The 20,845-nt window shown below is 33.2% G+C and overlaps 1 protein-coding gene, 3 long non-coding RNA genes and 1 pseudogene across 5 annotated transcripts; 1 reads left to right on the top strand and 4 right to left on the bottom strand.

Annotated features, from left to right (window-relative positions):
• Positions 1–2,351: 2,351 nt before the first annotated feature.
• Positions 2,352–2,958, bottom strand: LOC146935200 (uncharacterized). Its single transcript, XR_015030151.1, has 2 exons — positions 2,769–2,958; positions 2,352–2,673 (listed from the first exon to the last, which is right to left on the bottom strand). It is a non-coding gene; the product is annotated as an uncharacterized LOC146935200 (long non-coding RNA).
• A 1,754-nt stretch (positions 2,959–4,712) lies between these two features.
• Positions 4,713–5,273, bottom strand: LOC146935199 (uncharacterized). The gene is made up of 2 exons (XR_015033079.1): positions 5,130–5,273; positions 4,713–5,034 (listed from the first exon to the last, which is right to left on the bottom strand). It is a non-coding gene; the product is annotated as an uncharacterized LOC146935199 (long non-coding RNA).
• Positions 5,274–7,073: 1,800 nt separating this feature from the next.
• Positions 7,074–7,634, bottom strand: LOC146935198 (uncharacterized). Its single transcript, XR_015033078.1, has 2 exons — positions 7,491–7,634; positions 7,074–7,395 (listed from the first exon to the last, which is right to left on the bottom strand). It is a non-coding gene; the product is annotated as an uncharacterized LOC146935198 (long non-coding RNA).
• A 1,736-nt stretch (positions 7,635–9,370) lies between these two features.
• Positions 9,371–13,580, top strand: LOC146935197 (pentatricopeptide repeat-containing protein At2g13420, mitochondrial-like). Of its 2 annotated transcripts, none has more exons than XM_085750350.1 (2): positions 9,371–11,016; positions 13,026–13,580. In XM_085750350.1, exon 1 carries the CDS (start codon positions 9,451–9,453, stop codon positions 10,990–10,992), a length of 1,542 nt encoding a protein of 513 aa, XP_085606476.1. In that variant the 5' UTR covers positions 9,371–9,450; the 3' UTR covers positions 10,993–11,016; positions 13,026–13,580. The 2 variants fall into 2 exon arrangements, with proteins under 2 accessions (XP_085606476.1, XP_085606475.1); XM_085750349.1 differs by having other exon boundaries at positions 12,522–13,580.
• A 1,112-nt stretch (positions 13,581–14,692) lies between these two features.
• On the bottom strand, positions 14,693–20,518 carry LOC146935196 (uncharacterized; annotated as a pseudogene).
• Between the last annotated feature and the right edge of the window lie 327 nt (positions 20,519–20,845).

The raw sequence follows: 20,845 nt of genomic DNA, 5'->3' as shown, positions 1-20,845 counted from the left end.
GGCCTTTGTGACAACGAGGTGTAGAGTAAGGGACAAAAGTGACCATTTACTCAATTTTTATTTTTTTCTGTCAATAATCGATATCTCTTTTGAAACTATTAACAAAGTTTTACTAGTTCTTTTACCAAATTAATACCTTATTCTACTAGTTAGTACTTATCTCATCTCATCTCATCTCAAATAAATTAATAGTCTGTATCCATGAAGAGTGAAGAAAAAAATGTAAATGTATCTCTGGTCTGTAAGCTCGACACACAAAAACCACCAATTATAGCTTGCTTTGCATAGGACCACCATGATGAAAGAGGAATCGAAAATCAGATTTTCCTTGTACGTGAAAAACACGAACACGTGTTGTTTTGCAGTCAGGGACCAAAACACACGGTCTGGGACCAAAAACGCACGGACTGTGCGTTTCTTACTGTGGTCGTGCATTTTTGCCAGGTAAAACGTGCACGTTTGTGCGCGTGCTGTTTGGTTTGGAACAACGGATTTTTGCACTTTTAAGGTTCCAAATGCAACCCTAGGAGTTCCAAATACCTAAACCTAATTGATTTGAGTGTAATTGAGCTTATATCATTGAATTAACATAGCTTATTTGAGTAAAGAAATTGATTTCGAAACATGAGGAAAATGAGACGAACTTTGAGAACTTTGAGAAACGAATGAACTTTGTGAAACGAAAATGCTATGATTGAATTGCTAAGGTGTTAGATGAGATGTATGAATGTTTTGTGGATAATTACGAGCGTAGTATCCTACTTTTATTGAAAAAAATTGAAAAAATAAACGATTTTGTGAAAATAGATGAACTTTGTCAAAATGATGTTTTTATGATCGAATAACTTGCAAATGGCTTTGTATTCATGATAATATGATGAAATAAGAATGAACCAATATTTGATATGTTGGCTATCTTATGTGGATGATTGTTCATCTATTATGCGAATCGTGCATTGTGAAATAAAGTTGTTTCCTTGTGGTGATAATTGTTGATGATGATGACTCTATTTGTTGTAATTATGACTTGTTGATTGTATGGATGTAAATGATTGATAATGAAATGGTGAATTTTGGTGAAGATATTATATGGTGTAAATTGTATAATATAGAGTTGATGAATTGTGCATTGTCGAGTCTTTACTTAAAAGTCCATGCATTCATAGTCATGTTGAGTCTTTTGGTGAAGAACTTAATTGGTGGTGATTATTACGTTAGTTGGTGAAGAACGTAATTGGTGATGATTATTACGTTAGTGGATAACTCGGTAAGATTACCTTCGAAATCAAAACTTGGTACCACATGTATGTAGAAGTGTATGGAACATTGCATGCACTTGAGATTGGTGAAATGTGTCATACTTGACTATGTGATTTGGTGATTAGGTGCATTGGCGAAATTTGGTGAATTTTGTGACTATGTGGAATTATGGATTTGTATATGTTGCTTGGTTATGCTAGTATACTTGAGAAATAACATTGATGTAATGTTTCATTGTTGGATGACTTGATTAAGAGTTTATTTACTTGATCTTGAAAATGAATATGCTTGCTATGCTGTGAATGGAGTATGATATTATACAATTTACATGAAGTTAGTATTCTAGGAATGATAAGTATGTATATGTGCTATACTTGAAATCCTTGAATAAAGCGTCCTGCCATATTATGTGAAATATTATCTAGCCCCCAGTGGTCGTTTGGTTGACTGCTTGCCTATTTGTATGAATGGGTAGACGGCGTGCATGATTGATATCTTATTGCTTATGAGTTGCTTGAGGATTAGCTTGGAGCTACCTCTTATCTTTTGCTTGGAGTCTTAGATAGGGTTCTGATTAGGCGTGTCGGAATTTTTATATTATGTTATTTATTTATGTTGTTGCTGAGACTTATTGTCTGTTTATGTCTGAGGTTTGAGATATTGTTGGTGATGTATTATGAGACCTGAGACATGTTTGTTGAGATTTGTTAAATGTTGTTGAGATATTTATGATGTTGTTTTTGTGCTGCGAGTTTTTGAAAACATATTTATGCATGTTTTGAGAAAATGAAGGTGTAACATCTAAACTCTTCCGAATAATTGATTTATTTGCATGATTTATTGCATATGGGGTTTAGGGTGTTACAGTAGTATCTTGGATTGTATGATGTAATTCTTGAATTTTAAGTTTACTTTAGTACACCTTGTGTTAGAGGGACTTATTTTATTTTTAATACATTTCTTTAGCCTTTAAAAAAAAAAAAGAGTACTCTCCTTCAAAAAAAAAAAGAGTACTCTATGCCAATAAATTTTTTTATTATAATTGTGACTTTTATTAATATTAATAATTTAATTATTGATTAAAAACTAAGTACACAATAGAAACTATTTATTCATTAACTCGCTAAGTCTGCAAATTAAAGTGTAGACAAATTATAAAAGTAATAACATTATGACATGCAAATAAATTTGCAAGCTTAGAAGCAAAATATAATTTATTACTACTTTGATTACTTTCATCATCAATAACATGAAATAGATTTTGTCCTCTAAAATTACAATGTCAAACTTTTAACACTGGACTAAAACTTCAACGAACACAAAAACAAGTGAACATCATGCATTTTGCTTTTAAAGGACGAATGCAACAGTTTTTCCCACAATCACCAGCTGCCTTGCAACCTGGCCATTTTCCTGTGATATAAAACAAGAAGAAACAAATATTATTTAAAGGGGTTAAAGAATTTGTATAAGATAAACAATGAACTTAAAAAAACAAATTGGTTTACCATTAACGTTAGTTACAACAAAAAATAACAAAATAAAGAGGATCATCACATGAACAAACTTAATAATTTTAGTCATATTTTTCTCCTAAACTTGCAACAAGTATAATTTTATTTATCTCTTATATTGTAAGAACCATATCCTTTGTTTATTTGTTTAATATATTTTTGCACTTATAGATTACCAATTTGTCATTTTAGCCCCTTTATCTCGCTCAATCGATATGGTAAAATATAAAATATTTTTCTATTTGTTAAATTTCTAGCTTTTTATGATAGGTAGGGGCAACAATTGAAAAAGAGCAAAAATAAAAATAATAAAGGGTTAATAAGTTTTTACCCCCTGTAAAATATTTTTTTTGATTCACCCCCTGTATTTTTTTTATTTACCCTCCTAATAAGGCAAACAAAAACCAATTTTTTTCTTCAAGAAATTTCGTTTTTATTTGGCCTATTAGGGGGTAAATAATATGATGAAATAAGAATGAACCAATATTTGATATGTTGGCTATCTTATGTGGATGATTGTTCATCTATTATGCGAATCGTGCATTGTGAAATAAAGTTGTTTCCTTGTGGTGATAATTGTTGATGATGATGACTCTATTTGTTGTAATTATGACTTGTTGATTGTATGGATGTAAATGATTGATAATGAAATGGTGAATTTTGGTGAAGATATTATATGGTGTAAATTGTATAATATAGAGTTGATGAATTGTGCATTGTCGAGTCTTTACTTAAAAGTCCATGCATTCATAGTCATGTTGAGTCTTTTGGTGAAGAACTTAATTGGTGGTGATTATTACGTTAGTTGGTGAAGAACGTAATTGGTGATGATTATTACGTTAGTGGATAACTCGGTAAGATTACCTTCGAAATCAAAACTTGGTACCACATGTATGTAGAAGTGTATGGAACATTGCATGCACTTGAGATTGGTGAAATGTGTCATACTTGACTATGTGATTTGGTGATTAGGTGCATTGGCGAAATTTGGTGAATTTTGTGACTATGTGGAATTATGGATTTGTATATGTTGCTTGGTTATGCTAGTATACTTGAGAAATAACATTGATGTAATGTTTCATTGTTGGATGACTTGATTAAGAGTTTATTTACTTGATCTTGAAAATGAATATGCTTGCTATGCTGTGAATGGAGTATGATATTATACAATTTACATGAAGTTAGTATTCTAGGAATGATAAGTATGTATATGTGCTATACTTGAAATCCTTGAATAAAGCGTCCTGCCATATTATGTGAAATATTATCTAGCCCCCAGTGGTCGTTTGGTTGACTGCTTGCCTATTTGTATGAATGGGTAGACGGCGTGCATGATTGATATCTTATTGCTTATGAGTTGCTTGAGGATTAGCTTGGAGCTACCTCTTATCTTTTGCTTGGAGTCTTAGATAGGGTTCTGATTAGGCGTGTCGGAATTTTTATATTATGTTATTTATTTATGTTGTTGCTGAGACTTATTGTCTGTTTATGTCTGAGGTTTGAGATATTGTTGGTGATGTATTATGAGACCTGAGACATGTTTGTTGAGATTTGTTAAATGTTGTTGAGATATTTATGATGTTGTTTTTGTGCTGCGAGTTTTTGAAAACATATTTATGCATGTTTTGAGAAAATGAAGGTGTAACATCTAAACTCTTCCGAATAATTGATTTATTTGCATGATTTATTGCATATGGGGTTTAGGGTGTTACAGTAGTATCTTGGATTGTATGATGTAATTCTTGAATTTTAAGTTTACTTTAGTACACCTTGTGTTAGAGGGACTTATTTTATTTTTAATACATTTCTTTAGCCTTTAAAAAAAAAAAGAGTACTCTCCTTCAAAAAAAAAAAAGAGTACTCTATGCCAATAAATTTTTTTATTATAATTGTGACTTTTATTAATATTAATAATTTAATTATTGATTAAAAACTAAGTACACAATAGAAACTATTTATTCATTAACTCGCTAAGTCTGCAAATTAAAGTGTAGACAAATTATAAAAGTAATAACATTATGACATGCAAATAAATTTGCAAGCTTAGAAGCAAAATATAATTTATTACTACTTTGATTACTTTCATCATCAATAACATGAAATAGATTTTGTCCTCTAAAATTACAATGTCAAACTTTTAACACTGGACTAAAACTTCAACGAACACAAAAACAAGTGAACATCATGCATTTTGCTTTTAAAGGACGAATGCAACAGTTTTTCCCACAATCACCAGCTGCCTTGCAACCTGGCCATTTTCCTGTGATATAAAACAAGAAGAAACAAATATTATTTAAAGGGGTTAAAGAATTTGTATAAGATAAACAATGAACTTAAAAAAACAAATTGGTTTACCATTAACGTTAGTTACAACAAAAAATAACAAAATAAAGAGGATCATCACATGAACAAACTTAATAATTTTAGTCATATTTTTCTCCTAAACTTGCAACAAGTATAATTTTATTTATCTCTTATATTGTAAGAACCATATCCTTTGTTTATTTGTTTAATATATTTTTGCACTTATAGATTACCAATTTGTCATTTTAGCCCCTTTATCTCGCTCAATCGATATGGTAAAATATAAAATATTTTTCTATTTGTTAAATTTCTAGCTTTTTATGATAGGTAGGGGCAACAATTGAAAAAGAGCAAAAATAAAAATAATAAAGGGTTAATAAGTTTTTACCCCCTGTAAAATATTTTTTTTGATTCACCCCCTGTATTTTTTTTATTTACCCTCCTAATAAGGCAAACAAAAACCAATTTTTTTCTTCAAGAAATTTCGTTTTTATTTGGCCTATTAGGGGGTAAATAATATGATGAAATAAGAATGAACCAATATTTGATATGTTGGCTATCTTATGTGGATGATTGTTCATCTATTATGCGAATCGTGCATTGTGAAATAAAGTTGTTTCCTTGTGGTGATAATTGTTGATGATGATGACTCTATTTGTTGTAATTATGACTTGTTGATTGTATGGATGTAAATGATTGATAATGAAATGGTGAATTTTGGTGAAGATATTATATGGTGTAAATTGTATAATATAGAGTTGATGAATTGTGCATTGTCGAGTCTTTACTTAAAAGTCCATGCATTCATAGTCATGTTGAGTCTTTTGGTGAAGAACTTAATTGGTGGTGATTATTACGTTAGTTGGTGAAGAACGTAATTGGTGATGATTATTACGTTAGTGGATAACTCGGTAAGATTACCTTCGAAATCAAAACTTGGTACCACATGTATGTAGAAGTGTATGGAACATTGCATGCACTTGAGATTGGTGAAATGTGTCATACTTGACTATGTGATTTGGTGATTAGGTGCATTGGCGAAATTTGGTGAATTTTGTGACTATGTGGAATTATGGATTTGTATATGTTGCTTGGTTATGCTAGTATACTTGAGAAATAACATTGATGTAATGTTTCATTGTTGGATGACTTGATTAAGAGTTTATTTACTTGATCTTGAAAATGAATATGCTTGCTATGCTGTGAATGGAGTATGATATTATACAATTTACATGAAGTTAGTATTCTAGGAATGATAAGTATGTATATGTGCTATACTTGAAATCCTTGAATAAAGCGTCCTGCCATATTATGTGAAATATTATCTAGCCCCCAGTGGTCGTTTGGTTGACTGCTTGCCTATTTGTATGAATGGGTAGACGGCGTGCATGATTGATATCTTATTGCTTATGAGTTGCTTGAGGATTAGCTTGGAGCTACCTCTTATCTTTTGCTTGGAGTCTTAGATAGGGTTCTGATTAGGCGTGTCGGAATTTTTATATTATGTTATTTATTTATGTTGTTGCTGAGACTTATTGTCTGTTTATGTCTGAGGTTTGAGATATTGTTGGTGATGTATTATGAGACCTGAGACATGTTTGTTGAGATTTGTTAAATGTTGTTGAGATATTTATGATGTTGTTTTTGTGCTGCGAGTTTTTGAAAACATATTTATGCATGTTTTGAGAAAATGAAGGTGTAACATCTAAACTCTTCCGAATAATTGATTTATTTGCATGATTTATTGCATATGGGGTTTAGGGTGTTACAGTAGTATCTTGGATTGTATGATGTAATTCTTGAATTTTAAGTTTACTTTAGTACACCTTGTGTTAGAGGGACTTATTTTATTTTTAATACATTTCTTTAGCCTTTAAAAAAAAAAAGAGTACTCTCCTTCAAAAAAAAAAAAGAGTACTCTATGCCAATAAATTTTTTTATTATAATTGTGACTTTTATTAATATTAATAATTTAATTATTGATTAAAAACTAAGTACACAATAGAAACTATTTATTCATTAACTCGCTAAGTCTGCAAATTAAAGTGTAGACAAATTATAAAAGTAATAACATTATGACATGCAAATAAATTTGCAAGCTTAGAAGCAAAATATAATTTATTACTACTTTGATTACTTTCATCATCAATAACATGAAATAGATTTTGTCCTCTAAAATTACAATGTCAAACTTTTAACACTGGACTAAAACTTCAACGAACACAAAAACAAGTGAACATCATGCATTTTGCTTTTAAAGGACGAATGCAACAGTTTTTCCCACAATCACCAGCTGCCTTGCAACCTGGCCATTTTCCTGTGATATAAAACAAGAAGAAACAAATATTATTTAAAGGGGTTAAAGAATTTGTATAAGATAAACAATGAACTTAAAAAAACAAATTGGTTTACCATTAACGTTAGTTACAACAAAAAATAACAAAATAAAGAGGATCATCACATGAACAAACTTAATAATTTTAGTCATATTTTTCTCCTAAACTTGCAACAAGTATAATTTTATTTATCTCTTATATTGTAAGAACCATATCCTTTGTTTATTTGTTTAATATATTTTTGCACTTATAGATTACCAATTTGTCATTTTAGCCCCTTTATCTCGCTCAATCGATATGGTAAAATATAAAATATTTTTCTATTTGTTAAATTTCTAGCTTTTTATGATAGGTAGGGGCAACAATTGAAAAAGAGCAAAAATAAAAATAATAAAGGGTTAATAAGTTTTTACCCCCTGTAAAATATTTTTTTTGATTCACCCCCTGTATTTTTTTTATTTACCCTCCTAATAAGGCAAACAAAAACCAATTTTTTTCTTCAAGAAATTTCGTTTTTATTTGGCCTATTAGGGGGTAAATAATTTTTTTTACAGGGGGTGAATCAAAAAAAAATATTTTACATGAGGGAAAATCAGAAATGACCTATATTACAGGGGGTAAAACCTATTAATCCAATAATAAAATACTAAAATTTATTTTCTTAAGATATGTTGACAACAATATAGGTCTTTAAGAAGAGAAACTTCACTCAGTCAACAATTCACAAGCTTACAACAATAATCTCTAATAAATGAATGAGATAAAAATATAGATGCATTCACAATAAATTTTGATGTTAATAACTAAATCATTCACTCCATTAGGAATTCAATTGAGAGAATTGTTAGGGTCATGACTCATGACTTCACTTGTAACTTTGATATCCCAAATCCTTTTTCTTGAACAAATTTTTATTTGTGCTGTCAATAATCAGTATATTTTTTTAAATTATTAACAAAATTTTACCAGTTCTTTTCCCAAATTAATACATTGTTCTGCTAGTTAGTACTTATCTCATCTCATCCCATCTCATATAGATTAATAGTCAGTATCCATGAAGAGTGAAGAAAACAATGTAAATGTGTCTCTAGGCCGTAAACGTGCCACACAAAAACCATCAATTATAGCTTGCTTTGCATAGTACCACCATGGTGGTAAACTCATACAACATCGTTATACTTCAAAATCAGATTCCCTATAATCACATTGTTGTCGCAATCACGCAATCACTTGTATTGATAATCGTCCGATTTTGATCAGATGGTCCAAATAAGAACAAACATTTATTTTTATTTTTTATATTTTAAAATACCTAGCTTAAATTTGGATCATAGATCGATAGTTTAAAAGATCAAAATGATAATTTATTAATTTTTTTCTTCTTCATTCTTTCTCTTTTTTAACTTGAAGTCCATTTCCGCATACATTTTTTTTTGAATGAATAAGCTATTTTGTCCTCAAATTTGTACGGATCGACTAATTTCATCCCCGAATATTTTGAAAGAGGCAATATGTCCCTGAATTTTATGAATATAAATCAATTTAGTCTATCCGTCAAATGTCTTCGTTAACAATGTTGACGTGAAGTTCCAAGTCAACTTCCACATCACATATACTGAGATAAATTTGATCGATTTTTTTTACTTTTATGAAACGAAAATCATTACAGATTGTTACATTGTTAAATCCATCCCTAAATTATTCATTAAAAATCAAATTGGTCCTTGAACTATGTAACTCACTATATTTGACAATGTAACAATTTTTTTTTTGATGTGACAATGTAACAATTTGAAACGACTTTCATTTAAAAAAAAGTCAAAAAAATTTCGATCAAATTTATTCTTATACACAACTAACTTGAAACTTCGCGTCAGCGCTTAATGTGACATGTTGGTACCATTAACTAGATTTAACATAGTGATCAATTTGATCTGACATCCTAAAAATTTGGGGACGAAATCAATCAATACATGTAAATTTTGGTGCAAAATAGGCTGTCCAGTCCATATTTTTTATACTTCATCTTCTTGCTCATGCTTGTCTCATTCACTCAAAACTCAAAGATGGCGTTTCTTCTGAAACCCTCACCACGCAATTTCCACTCCTCCATCACACGCTTCTTCTCTTCAATCTCTTCACAAACCCAAAACGACGCCGAATTAATCTCCAAAATCCTCCTAACACACCACAACCCTTACCACTTCACAGAATCTTCCCTTCAACTCAACGGCATAACCCTAACCCCAATTCTCTTAACCCAAACCCTAACTCTCCTCAAACACCACTCCAAAATCGCTCTCTCCCTTCACAATTTCTCCAAATCTCTCCCAAACCCACCTCTCTCTCTTCAATCCTACAATCTCCTCATTGATATTGTCTCCAAAGTTCATCAATTCGACCTCGCTTCGCAACTCATTGTTGAAATGGACCAAATTAACCTCCCTCCTACACCCACCACTTTTTTCATCCTCATTAAAAGACTTATCTCTGCTAATTTAACCCGTCAAGCCGTTCGCGCGTTCAATGAAATCGAATCGTATACAAATACTAAATTAACATCAGAGCATTTCACTTACTTGCTTGACACGTTATGTAAGTATGGTTACGTTAAACACGCTTGCGAGTTGTTTAACAGAAATTCTAATAGATTTGTAGCTGATGTTAAAATGTATACTGTTTTGATATATGGTTGGTGTAAGATTGGGAGATTTAAGACGGCATTGTTGTTTTTAAATGAGATGAAGGTGAAAGGAGTTGAGCCGAATGTTGTTACGTATAATGTGATATTGAATGGGATATGTAGAAAGGCGAGTTTGCATCCGGAGGAGAGATTTGAGAGGACTGTTAGGGATGCAGAGAAGGTGTTTGATGAAATGCGTGAGAGTGGGATTGAGCCGGATGTGACTAGCTTTTCGATTGTTTTGCATGTTTATAGTAGGGCGCATAAGCCGCAGTTGGTTTTGGATAAGTTGGGTTTGATGAAGGAGAAAGGGATTTGTCCGAATGTGGTGACTTATACGTCGGTGATTAAGTGTCTTTGTTCGTGTGGGAGGATTGAAGAGGCGGAGGATTTGATTGATGAGATGATGAGGAATGGAGTGAGTCCTTGTGCTGCGACGTATAATTGTTTCTTTAAGGAGTATAGAGGGAGGAAGGATGCAGATAAGGCTTTGAAGTTTTTTAAGAAGATGAAGGAGGATGGGTTGTGTGAGCCAACAACGCATACGTATGGGGTATTGATTGCCATGTTTTTGAAGGCGGATATGATTGGAGTTGTTAAGGAGATTTGGAATGATATGGCAGAGAGTGGGGTTGGACCGGATTTGGATTCGTATACAGTTTTGATACATGGGTTGTGTGAGAGGAAGAAGTGGAGGGAAGCTTGCCAATATTTTGTTGAGATGATTGAGAAAGGTTTTCTTCCTCAGAAAGTTACCTTTGAGACACTATATAGAGGTCTCATTCAGTCAGATATGTTGAGGACTTGGAGGAGATTGAAGAAGAGGCTTGATCAAGAGTCCATAACATTTGGGTCAGAGTTTCAAAATTATCATTTGAAGCCATATAGGAGATGAGCTACTATTGTTACACATGAGGAGGTACTTTTGACTTTTGAGACTGTTTATGTCTTAAAGTGTTTAGTTTTTCTGCATATGTAGTGTTTAGGTTTTCTGCATATGTAGTGTTAGTCACTTCTTTGGTCCAGATGAATGGATTGTTTAGGTTAGTTGTATTGTATCTCTATCATAGAGATTCTATGTTTATATCCCCTAAAAGCTGTAAAATGTGGAATGTCAATACTTCAGCAATTAGTTGTATTGTTTAATAATTGAGGGTTATTCTATTTGATGTCATTAACTGTTGTATGGAAAACTTTTATTGAAATTCGGATTACACTTCTTTATCTGCATTGAGGTTCTTTTTAGGTCATGCGAGTGTGTTTTGCCGTGTGTTTTGCCTTTGATGTGTCATTGTCAATAACGATTGGTCTGACCTGTTTTATTTTGATGATTTACTTTTTTTTTTATGACAAAGAAAGCAAGTTAAAGAAGTAGGAAAACAACTAAAAAGTACAAAAGAAAAAAATAAAATGAAACGGAAAATAAGAATGGATAAAGCATATTAACTTGAGAGTGAATACTTGTTATGCTTTGTCTCTTGTCATAACAGCAATATGAAGTTGCTTTGGTTTTTGTCTGAATTAACAATTTGGCAACGTTAATACTATAAATTAGGGGTGTCACTATAAATTAGTTGGTGTTTAGGGATATAAACATAGAGATAATTTGTATCTCCAAAGAAAACTAATTTATCAGCTATGCAGACAGAGGGTCAACCCGTTGTCAATAAATTTCAGCTCATCGAAGATCCCCACTCTCCGTTAGTCCTTTCATCCACTCTTGTGATTTTATTAGGATTTAACATCACTTGTTACTTTATTTTTTTTACATAATTTTGGTTTAACTTACCCTCACTGTATTAGGAATCAACCACACCCCAGACAATATATTTTGTTTATGTAAAAAAATGCATCTTTGCTTTTCATGTCCAACATAGAATAAAGATGGAGCCTGATCAGAGTATATAAAGAGTGATACCCCTCCCTTCATATTCTCTGCTAATTTATAGTATTAACTTGAGAATACTTGTTATGCTTTATCTCTTGTCTGAACAACCCAATGAAGTTGCTTTGTTTTTTGTCTCATTTAACAATTTGACAATGTTAGGGGAGTCACTATAAGGAGTGTGTATAGTGTTAATTGCTTCTTTGGTCCAGATGAATGGGTTATTTAGGTTGGTTTCTTTAGAGACACAAATTATCTCTATATTTATACCCGTAAAAGCTGTGAAATGTTGAATGTCAACAATTTAGAAATAAGTTGCAGTGTTTAATTATCGAACATTATTCTATTTGGGGAATGTGAGTGTGTTTTACCTTTGATGGTAAAGTAAGCAAGGAAAAGAAGTAGGAAAATAGCTAAAAAGTACAAAAAAAAAAAAAAAGACAATTAGGAACGGATAAGAGATTAGGCTGGAAAAGAATATAGTATAAATTGAGAGTGAGTTCTTTCTTTGCTAACACTTCACCTATTCCTACTGTTAGGTTGAGTCAGAGAAGAAAAAAACATAATGGGATCGTTCTCTGTCTGAGGTGTTTTCATGGTTGTGCTGTTTTATTAGCTTTTCTTCAACATTGAGAAGGTTCTGATACCAAAGGGTCCGGGATCCTCACATATACACATACTACAAGAATAAATGGAGTTGTATTGAAAGCAAGGCACAAACTTGTCATCCACATAACTTATTACTCCTTCCCAATAACTTACAAGCTCTTCATTTTATAGAAAGAGTTACAGATATTGACAATAGTTAAATCATACAAGATTCATGACAAATTTGTATGGATTTCAAGATACATCAATATTATGTCTAGTCTGCAGTCAAAAGATTGAAAATTATGCTTGTAAAATTTTAACGTGTCTTGAGATCCACAGAAAGTCTATCAGGTTGTCACAATATTGTATTATGAAGTATTGTTGGTATGTATAACTCTTCCTTTAAGAGCTGATGATCTATGATTTACCTTGGCTGGTCTACCTTCAAGAAGATTGAGGCTAGGGGATCGAGAGAGGCTCAATTCAAGAAAAGAGAAGGTGTCATTTGGAATGAGGAAGAGAATTGGAAATCTCATGAAGTGAATAGAAATCATGATGTTTGAGGAGACCGAAGCATCCAATGAATAAGAGGCATTCTAAAACAAGGAAATCTGTGTATCTGGCATTCTGGCTAGTTGCATGAAGGCCGAGCAATGAAAGCCCCCTTTCTATTGGACGGCTGTGACAACAGGACATACTTGAAGGATGTTGGATATCAGAATTAATTCCATGAATGTAATGTAATACACATATGAATTTAGGTTTTATGATTGGTTGATGATGGCCATGTCTTTTTAAATGTTTATCCATTCTTGGCACTATGATGTCTTCATCAGGTTTACTCAAGGTTTTAAACTTTTGTTCATATTTTGTCGTGTCCCATTTTGTAGTCCTTGATATCTGATGTATATGGTAGAGGGAGCTTGGTTAGTTTGCCTTGTTAACTTTAGATACATCCACATTATATTTGGCCGTGATAAATACATATGATATGACTATAGCCTGAATTCTTGTTTGAATGAATGAAATACCTAATTTTGGAAAGAAAAATATTAGTCTTCATGTAGGACTATAGTACCTGGTAAAGTTAATAGCAACATTTCTGGAACTCATGTTGATCAGTTTTATCAAGAGGGTTTTATGAAACTCGATGTAAAGAAATGGTTAAGGCATTGCTCACTTTAAGCTGTGCAATACTTCCAAGTTCCAATTATAACAGTAGCAATTGTTATCAACACATCAGAAGGTTCATTGAATACCCTGAATGAATGCAATAATGTGTTTAAAAAATACATAGGAAAATACATAGGAAAACACTTTAAACATCTCGTATTATTTTTCTCTTATGTTTCAAATCTCACTCCTTGTCAAATTCTCCTCCCTTTTACCAAAATCCTTCCCTTTTTATCTTTTTCTTTTAATAAAGGGCCAAAATCCCCAACACCCGAATAATCCTATTTGAGACATTGTTGGACATTAAACGTGTAGAAAGATTTAAATTTTGGTTTGCCATATTTTGAGAGTCTAACTTCTTCCACTAGATCCACCATGTCGATGCTCGTTGATTTTTATTTACGATTTTAATACAAATATATTAATGTTAATTAAATGGCCCATGACTTAAACACTTATATCTATGTTTTGATGATGTTCCTATATAATTCTGATCACAATGCTACAATTTTTAAATACTAAAATCTTAACAACCGAGCAAGGAAAAGGACAACACTCCATATATTATATTTGACATATTTTTGTTCAACTTTTATTTATATCAAATAAAGTTTAAATATCCCTTTTACTCAGCCTTTAGTGTTTGTATTATTATAATTTAAGTTTGCATATGAAAAACTTCAAAAGTAACAATCTCAGTTCAACAATGCAAAATAAAAATGAAAGTGTGTTTTTCTCAATTAAATATATTCAATCTTTTTATCTTTTAACTATATACATGATGCATCAGTATACAAATAAAAAGAAACAGAGACACCATCTGTGATTTTTATATAAGATATATTATAGTGTGTAGACAAATTTCTATAAAAAAAAAATCATGGAAAGTATTAAAAAAAAAAAGACAGATAATTTTCTAGATATAGATTGATTCATGGAAGCTAACTTTTAACATTGAAAATATAGGACCATAATTAAATGCTGTCTTACAAAGTGCAACAAGTGCACATCATACAAAAGTAGGACAAGCAAAACATTGTAAACTGGCAGTTCAGTCATACAATACTAACATGTTATATGTTTAAACATATCACATAAACATCATCACATATCCACTGAAAGGACAGCTTCAAAATTACATAAACAAGTAAACTAAAAAACAAGCAGTTGCAATATAAGACTTAGTTAGAAGGAAATGCAGAACTGAGGAACTTCTCATCCTCATGGTCGATCTCCAGATACTTGGATTCCATTAGAAAATCAATTTCTTCATTCTTGAATTTCAGAAAAAACCCTAATGTGATTAGTTCAGATAGTGCAGGAACATGATCATGATTCTCATGCAAAACACCCTCAGATATTGCTTCAGAGAAATTTGTAACATATTTCAATGAATCCTCACCATCCATCTTCTGGATGATAAACATGGAACTTTGACTTTCCCAACGTACCCTTTTGTTTGCCTGCTTTGTAATGATGTCCCCGGATGATAGTGGCAGACTATAGCTTACATTGATTGGCTCCATTGTCTCATGGAAGCTTAAGTTGAGAAGACTTTGAACAGCTTCATCTCTCTTGTTTGGTTCCATTTTAAGGTTAGAACATGCAAGAAAACCAAGAATAAGCTTAACCAACCCCTTTAAGTTGAAAATATTATTTGGATCGACATGCTTCAGTTTAACGCTATCATTCACTAAGGATGATTCTTCTTTGCATAGTGATTCAGAAATATTTCTAGCACCAATTTTTCTGTAAATTTCAGATAGTTCACCCTTGGACAATGGTGTCATGTTATGACGAGGATACCATACAAAAACTTTCTCCCTCTCAAAAAGCTTCTTCATATGAAAGTTATCAGGAATAAATACATCTTTCTTATCTACCATAAATATTTTATTATTTCCTGATGTTGTCGGCAGTTTCATCAAACTCTCAGCAAGTTTTTTCTCTTGTTCTGTGCTCAAATGTTTCGAGATAGACATCCAGAACCTGCAACATTCATCATATGACAATTGCTCCATTGAATTCCCCCAATCATTCCAAAGCTCAACATAGTCTTCTAGTGAGGGCTTGCTCTTGACTTCCATTGCAACATACAAATAAACAAGAATATTGCCATCGTAGATATCTTCAAGAACATAAAATTTTGAACCGAAAAGTTTAGCAGGGTCGTGTATCACACATTCTTGAGAATCAACCCACTTACCACCACCTTTAACTCCATCAAGAATCCAAATCTTTTTTGAATCTCTCTTCTCAGGTTTCCAATTGTGTTCACATAAGTAATTGTATATTTTCACAATGGTACCATGATCAGAGAGAGAGTCAAGGTGGTTGGCAAGCAAAGAGCATCCCTTCTCAACTTCACTAGTGACCCCTATTGCATTGAGTTCTTTCTGGTAAATTGCAATTTTAGGTCCATAGAAATACTCATTGATAAAAGGCCCATCGGTTGGATTCAAGAAAGAACTCCACTTTGAATCAAAGAACAAACATTTGTCTGGAGGCCTGTAACCGGCATGTGTCTTCAACCAATTTTGGGACAATCGTTTTCTGAAATCATCATCTTCAATTGTAGGCTTGTGATCTTGCATCAGAAGTCGGATCCATTCCAGCAAAGAGAACACACTTTCAGGAGTAATGGTGGAAGGATTGGAAGGAAAACTCAAACATTCAGGCAAAAACCTCGCTCCATCTTTCAATTCAGTAACAACACCAATGCTCTCCAGCTCTTCCTTGTACTCATATATTCCCATACCAGACTGTTGGTCACTGTTATAATGAATGAAAGGGAGACAAGTTATGGAAGATATTGATTCCCACTCTGGATCATATAAAATGCACTTTGTTGGGCACCGAAAATCACCAACCTCAGTACGCAACCACTTCATTTCACATATGACGGTTGAGAAATCAGAAGGAAAACTGTAGTCACTTCCCTTCAGCAGCCTGCAACAAGAGAGAAATGAGATGACGTGCTGTTGGTCAATTGAATTTTCCAATGCCTTTTGTTGAAAGAGACTTGCAAATTTTTTGATGGCATCCTTAAAATCAACCAGCACCCCTATTTGCATCAATTCATCTTTGTAACTGAAAATCTTCTCCCCATAAAATTCATGATCAATAACAGGAAGACCATTGAATACCTCTAAAATGCAGCCCCACACTGGATCATACAAGAAACATTCACCTGGTGTTTTGAAACCCATGTTTGTCTTCAAACAGTTCGTTCTCTTTAGCGAACCTAAGAGTTTATTAGGGGAATTCGAGTATTTGATGCATTCCATTACCAAAAGAACAGCTTCAACTGTCAAAGAGGACAATTTTGATGGTGATTTTAAATGTTCAATGACAACATGGCAATTTTCACTTAAGTCAGCTATCACTCCCAGCAACTTGAGCTCTTCTTTGTAATTATGTATTTCCTCACCATAATAATCATTATCAATGATAGGGATATTACTAATCTGTGATGCAACTTGCCAGCTAGAATCATTCAGTACAGATCCCACAGGAGACCTAAGACCACAAGATGTCTTTAGCCAACTTTCCTTTCTAATGCAGTTGACAAAGTTGTCCAAAGGAAGAAGGCTTTTCCTGAGATATTGGATGAAGTTAAGCATCAAAAGAACATGACTTCCTCTTAAAGAGAAAGAAGCAGCACGAGACATTAGTTCTCTTGCAATGAAGTCGCATGCTTCCTCATAACTGAACATAACTCCAACTATTTTCAACTCCTCTTTGTACTCATTTATTCGATTCCCGTAGAAGCTCTCGTCAATCAGGGGAATGTCAACAAGAAATGAACCACTTTGCAAAATTTTCCCCAATGATGAGTCAATTAAGAATGACTTTGAGGGAGGCATGTATTCATTACTACATGTAACCTTAAGCCAGTTGCCCTTTTTTATGCATTCCAAGAACCTCTGCGGTAGGTGCACTCCCTTATACTTCAGATTCCGAATCCAATCCAAAAGCAAAAAGGCATTGTCTTTGGTAAGTGGTGTATCTGCGGCTGAAAACCCAGCATTTGGAGGAGATATGTAAGGTACATCGGAAGCTTTAACATGGGTTTTGAGGAAATCAATAAGCGTCCTAGAACTTGAATTTTGACCTGCATAAGAAGATGCATTTAGGTACGCCTTTCCTAGCTCAACATAACCTGCATTTCTCCATGGATTAGAAACAATCAAGTCAGCCCACTTGCTCACATTTGCAGGCAGAAGAACCTCATTTCTACTTTTAGCTATACATCCATAATTGTCCACAAGTGGCATAGAACTGCATAGGACATCAACTTCTCGACTCGACAAGTAACCCTTTGACAAAGAGTGGTATAAGAAATGAGCATATGCAATGGCAAGTTTGCAGTTATTATCAATAGAACTGCGGAGGACATTAGCAAAAGTGTAAACATTCGTAGTAGCAATATTAACTTCTTTTGCTAACCAATCCAACAAAGTATACTTATTGGGCAACTGAGAGATAGCTTGTTGAGTGCTTTCTGGCATAAAAAACTGCTTTGTCTCACATGCAAAGACATTGTTCCAGTTGATCAGCCAAGAACAAGGACAAGTCTGACCTGAGGCTGCTAATTTTACTCGCTTGGCACCTACACCTAGCTGTCTGCATTCATGAAGACTGAAAAAAGACAGACTCCCGTCAGCAGCCACATGTTTAATCAATGGAATATTAATGATGTTGGAGCCCTTAAAATTTGAAGACCAGTGTCTAGCAACAAACATTAAAAGCTCGAGATAGACATCTTCTGATACTTCATACACAAGATTAGAACTCTGGATACACTTTGCATACCAATCAATACTCACCAGTTTCACCCCTAAAAAATTGAGTATACCACGGTACTCCTTTTTATCAAATGAAGAACTCAAGATTTTCATCTCATAATGAGAATTTAAGTCAAGCAAGTATACTCCTTTCTCATGGGCCTTTGTCAAAATCTTCCAAAATGTAGGCAGTAGCTGCTAACTTCACGAGGCTTAAAGAAGTGCTTCTGCTTTGTGAATGTCTCAATAGGTACAATTTTTTCTTCATGCAGTTTTGCTTTGATTGTATTCCTCATGTGATTGAAGCTCTCAAAAGGAGAACTTTCAATTGGAAGGAACTTGAACAAATTAGGCAAGCTGGATGCTGGAGCTTCATCTGATCCTGCGAGAAGTGTTTTGAATGCATCTATAAAAGCTGACGGTACATATTTAAGTATCCCTTGATTCCACTTATTATCCAACATAATTGTCTCCCTTGATGAAGCAAGGAAAAAATCTGCCTGAATTATGAAAGGAAAATTAGTGACCATTTCTGTAGGAAGAAATGCATAGACCCCTGGTAAGGTCTTGCCCCTGTAAAGCCTCTCCTGATTTGGGAATGCCAATGTCACAACCCACTCCTCCACATCCTTTTTTCTTTCGACTACATTTTCCAACCTGACCGGAAACTTTTGCTTCCACATGTAGTAGCAGCACTCCTTCCCAGCTTCACTATTTTCCGCAGCAGAGAGATGGAGTGTGTAAGACTCAGCATTAATGTTTTTCCTAGTCACAAAATTAATCTCGCTTGAAATGGATACGGCAGTTACAGTATTCTGTTCGGGATCTTCATTAACTTCTCTGACAGAAAGGTGTCTGATTTTAGTAAGGAATAAAAGCACTTCGGGATGAATGCTTGAGAGTTGATGTTTAACAGGCTGGACCTTCTCCGGCTTCAGAGGTAAGATGATTATTGTAGTTGGAAGGGAATCACAAGCACCATATATATTCTTTATGTCAGCAAGAGTTGGCTTCTCCTCAACCCACTCAGGAACTATATAGCCAATACTGCAATGTGGACATGGCCTCTCATTGAACCTTATCTGATATCCATTGCTAAAAATATAAGGCTGAGCAGTAACAAGAAACACACTCTTGAAACCAATTCCTGAAATTCAATCAAAAGAGAGATTCTGTCACATATTTGCATCATCATCTTGAATTTGGCTACTATAGTCAATCTCCAAATTGCATACTCCATTTATTATACAAAATGGAGAGGATCTTTACCCTGAAAACCCCTACAGTTCTGATAGAAGGCGTGTTCGGTGTCTGACACCGTGACAACACATGTGCTTACATTCAATTATGTCATTTTCTTAAATTATTACTAGTGTCGTCGTGTCAGTGTCATGTGAGGTGTTCATGTCAATGCTTCATTTATCAAAACCACCTTTAAAATCTACATGTGAGGCATGCACGGTCTAGATTTTAAGCTCCATTTTTTAGATTTAAACAAAATCAAATTAAACCAGGTTTTTTTTTTTTTTTTGAGGGACAAATTAAACCAGCTTTAAAATCTACATGCAAGACATGCATACTGTCATCTCAATCATGCATATTATATCCAAACAAAATAATGAAAAAAATTAAAATAAAAAATAAATTTGAAAAGAAAAATAAGCATATTCTTACTATGTGTAACTCAACCTACAACTAAACCAAAAACACAATGAAATAAATTTTCACAAATATTAACTCTAGGAGTTAAATTTTTGGATTTAGATGACATGCATGCATGTTATAACAAAAGAAAGAGGTGAAACAGAAGGTAACTATACTTGAATAAGCTCCATGAGAAAATGAACATCTTTTGCATAAAGTTCAGCTGAGAGATTCTTAACGGCATTGTGAAGATCTTGAGTCAAAAGATTAGGTTGTCCTCCAATAGAGAACTTTGTCCTTCGTATATCTTGAATGTGTTCCTTCGGTGAACGTGTACTCATTCTTCTCCTACTCCTCAAAATGAACTAGCAGTGACTGAAGTGTGTGAAATGAAATGTGTGAAGGGAAAACAAGAAGAAGAGTGTACCAATACTAATACGTGTTGGCTTACTTGAAATGTCACGTCAAAGCAAAGAGAAGACTCCTTGGAGAAGTAAGGTTGAGAAAGATAAAATGTTTTTCATTATATATAGGAAATAATCAATAAACATCCAAACACTCATTCTACAGCTTAAAAAAGAAAGATGTGTGTTATTTGAACAATCATTTAGTGACAAGGATGACAATAAATTTACGAAAAGTAAGTATTGATACGGAAACTAAAATAA

Source organism: Medicago sativa, chromosome 3 (assembly GCF_051527215.1).
Source record: "Medicago sativa cultivar Bolivia chromosome 3, Bolivia_mono, whole genome shotgun sequence".
Taxonomy (NCBI): Eukaryota; Viridiplantae; Streptophyta; class Magnoliopsida; order Fabales; family Fabaceae; genus Medicago; species Medicago sativa.
The sequence above is the reverse complement of the archived record's forward strand: the minus strand, read 5'-3'. Positions and strand labels throughout refer to the sequence as shown.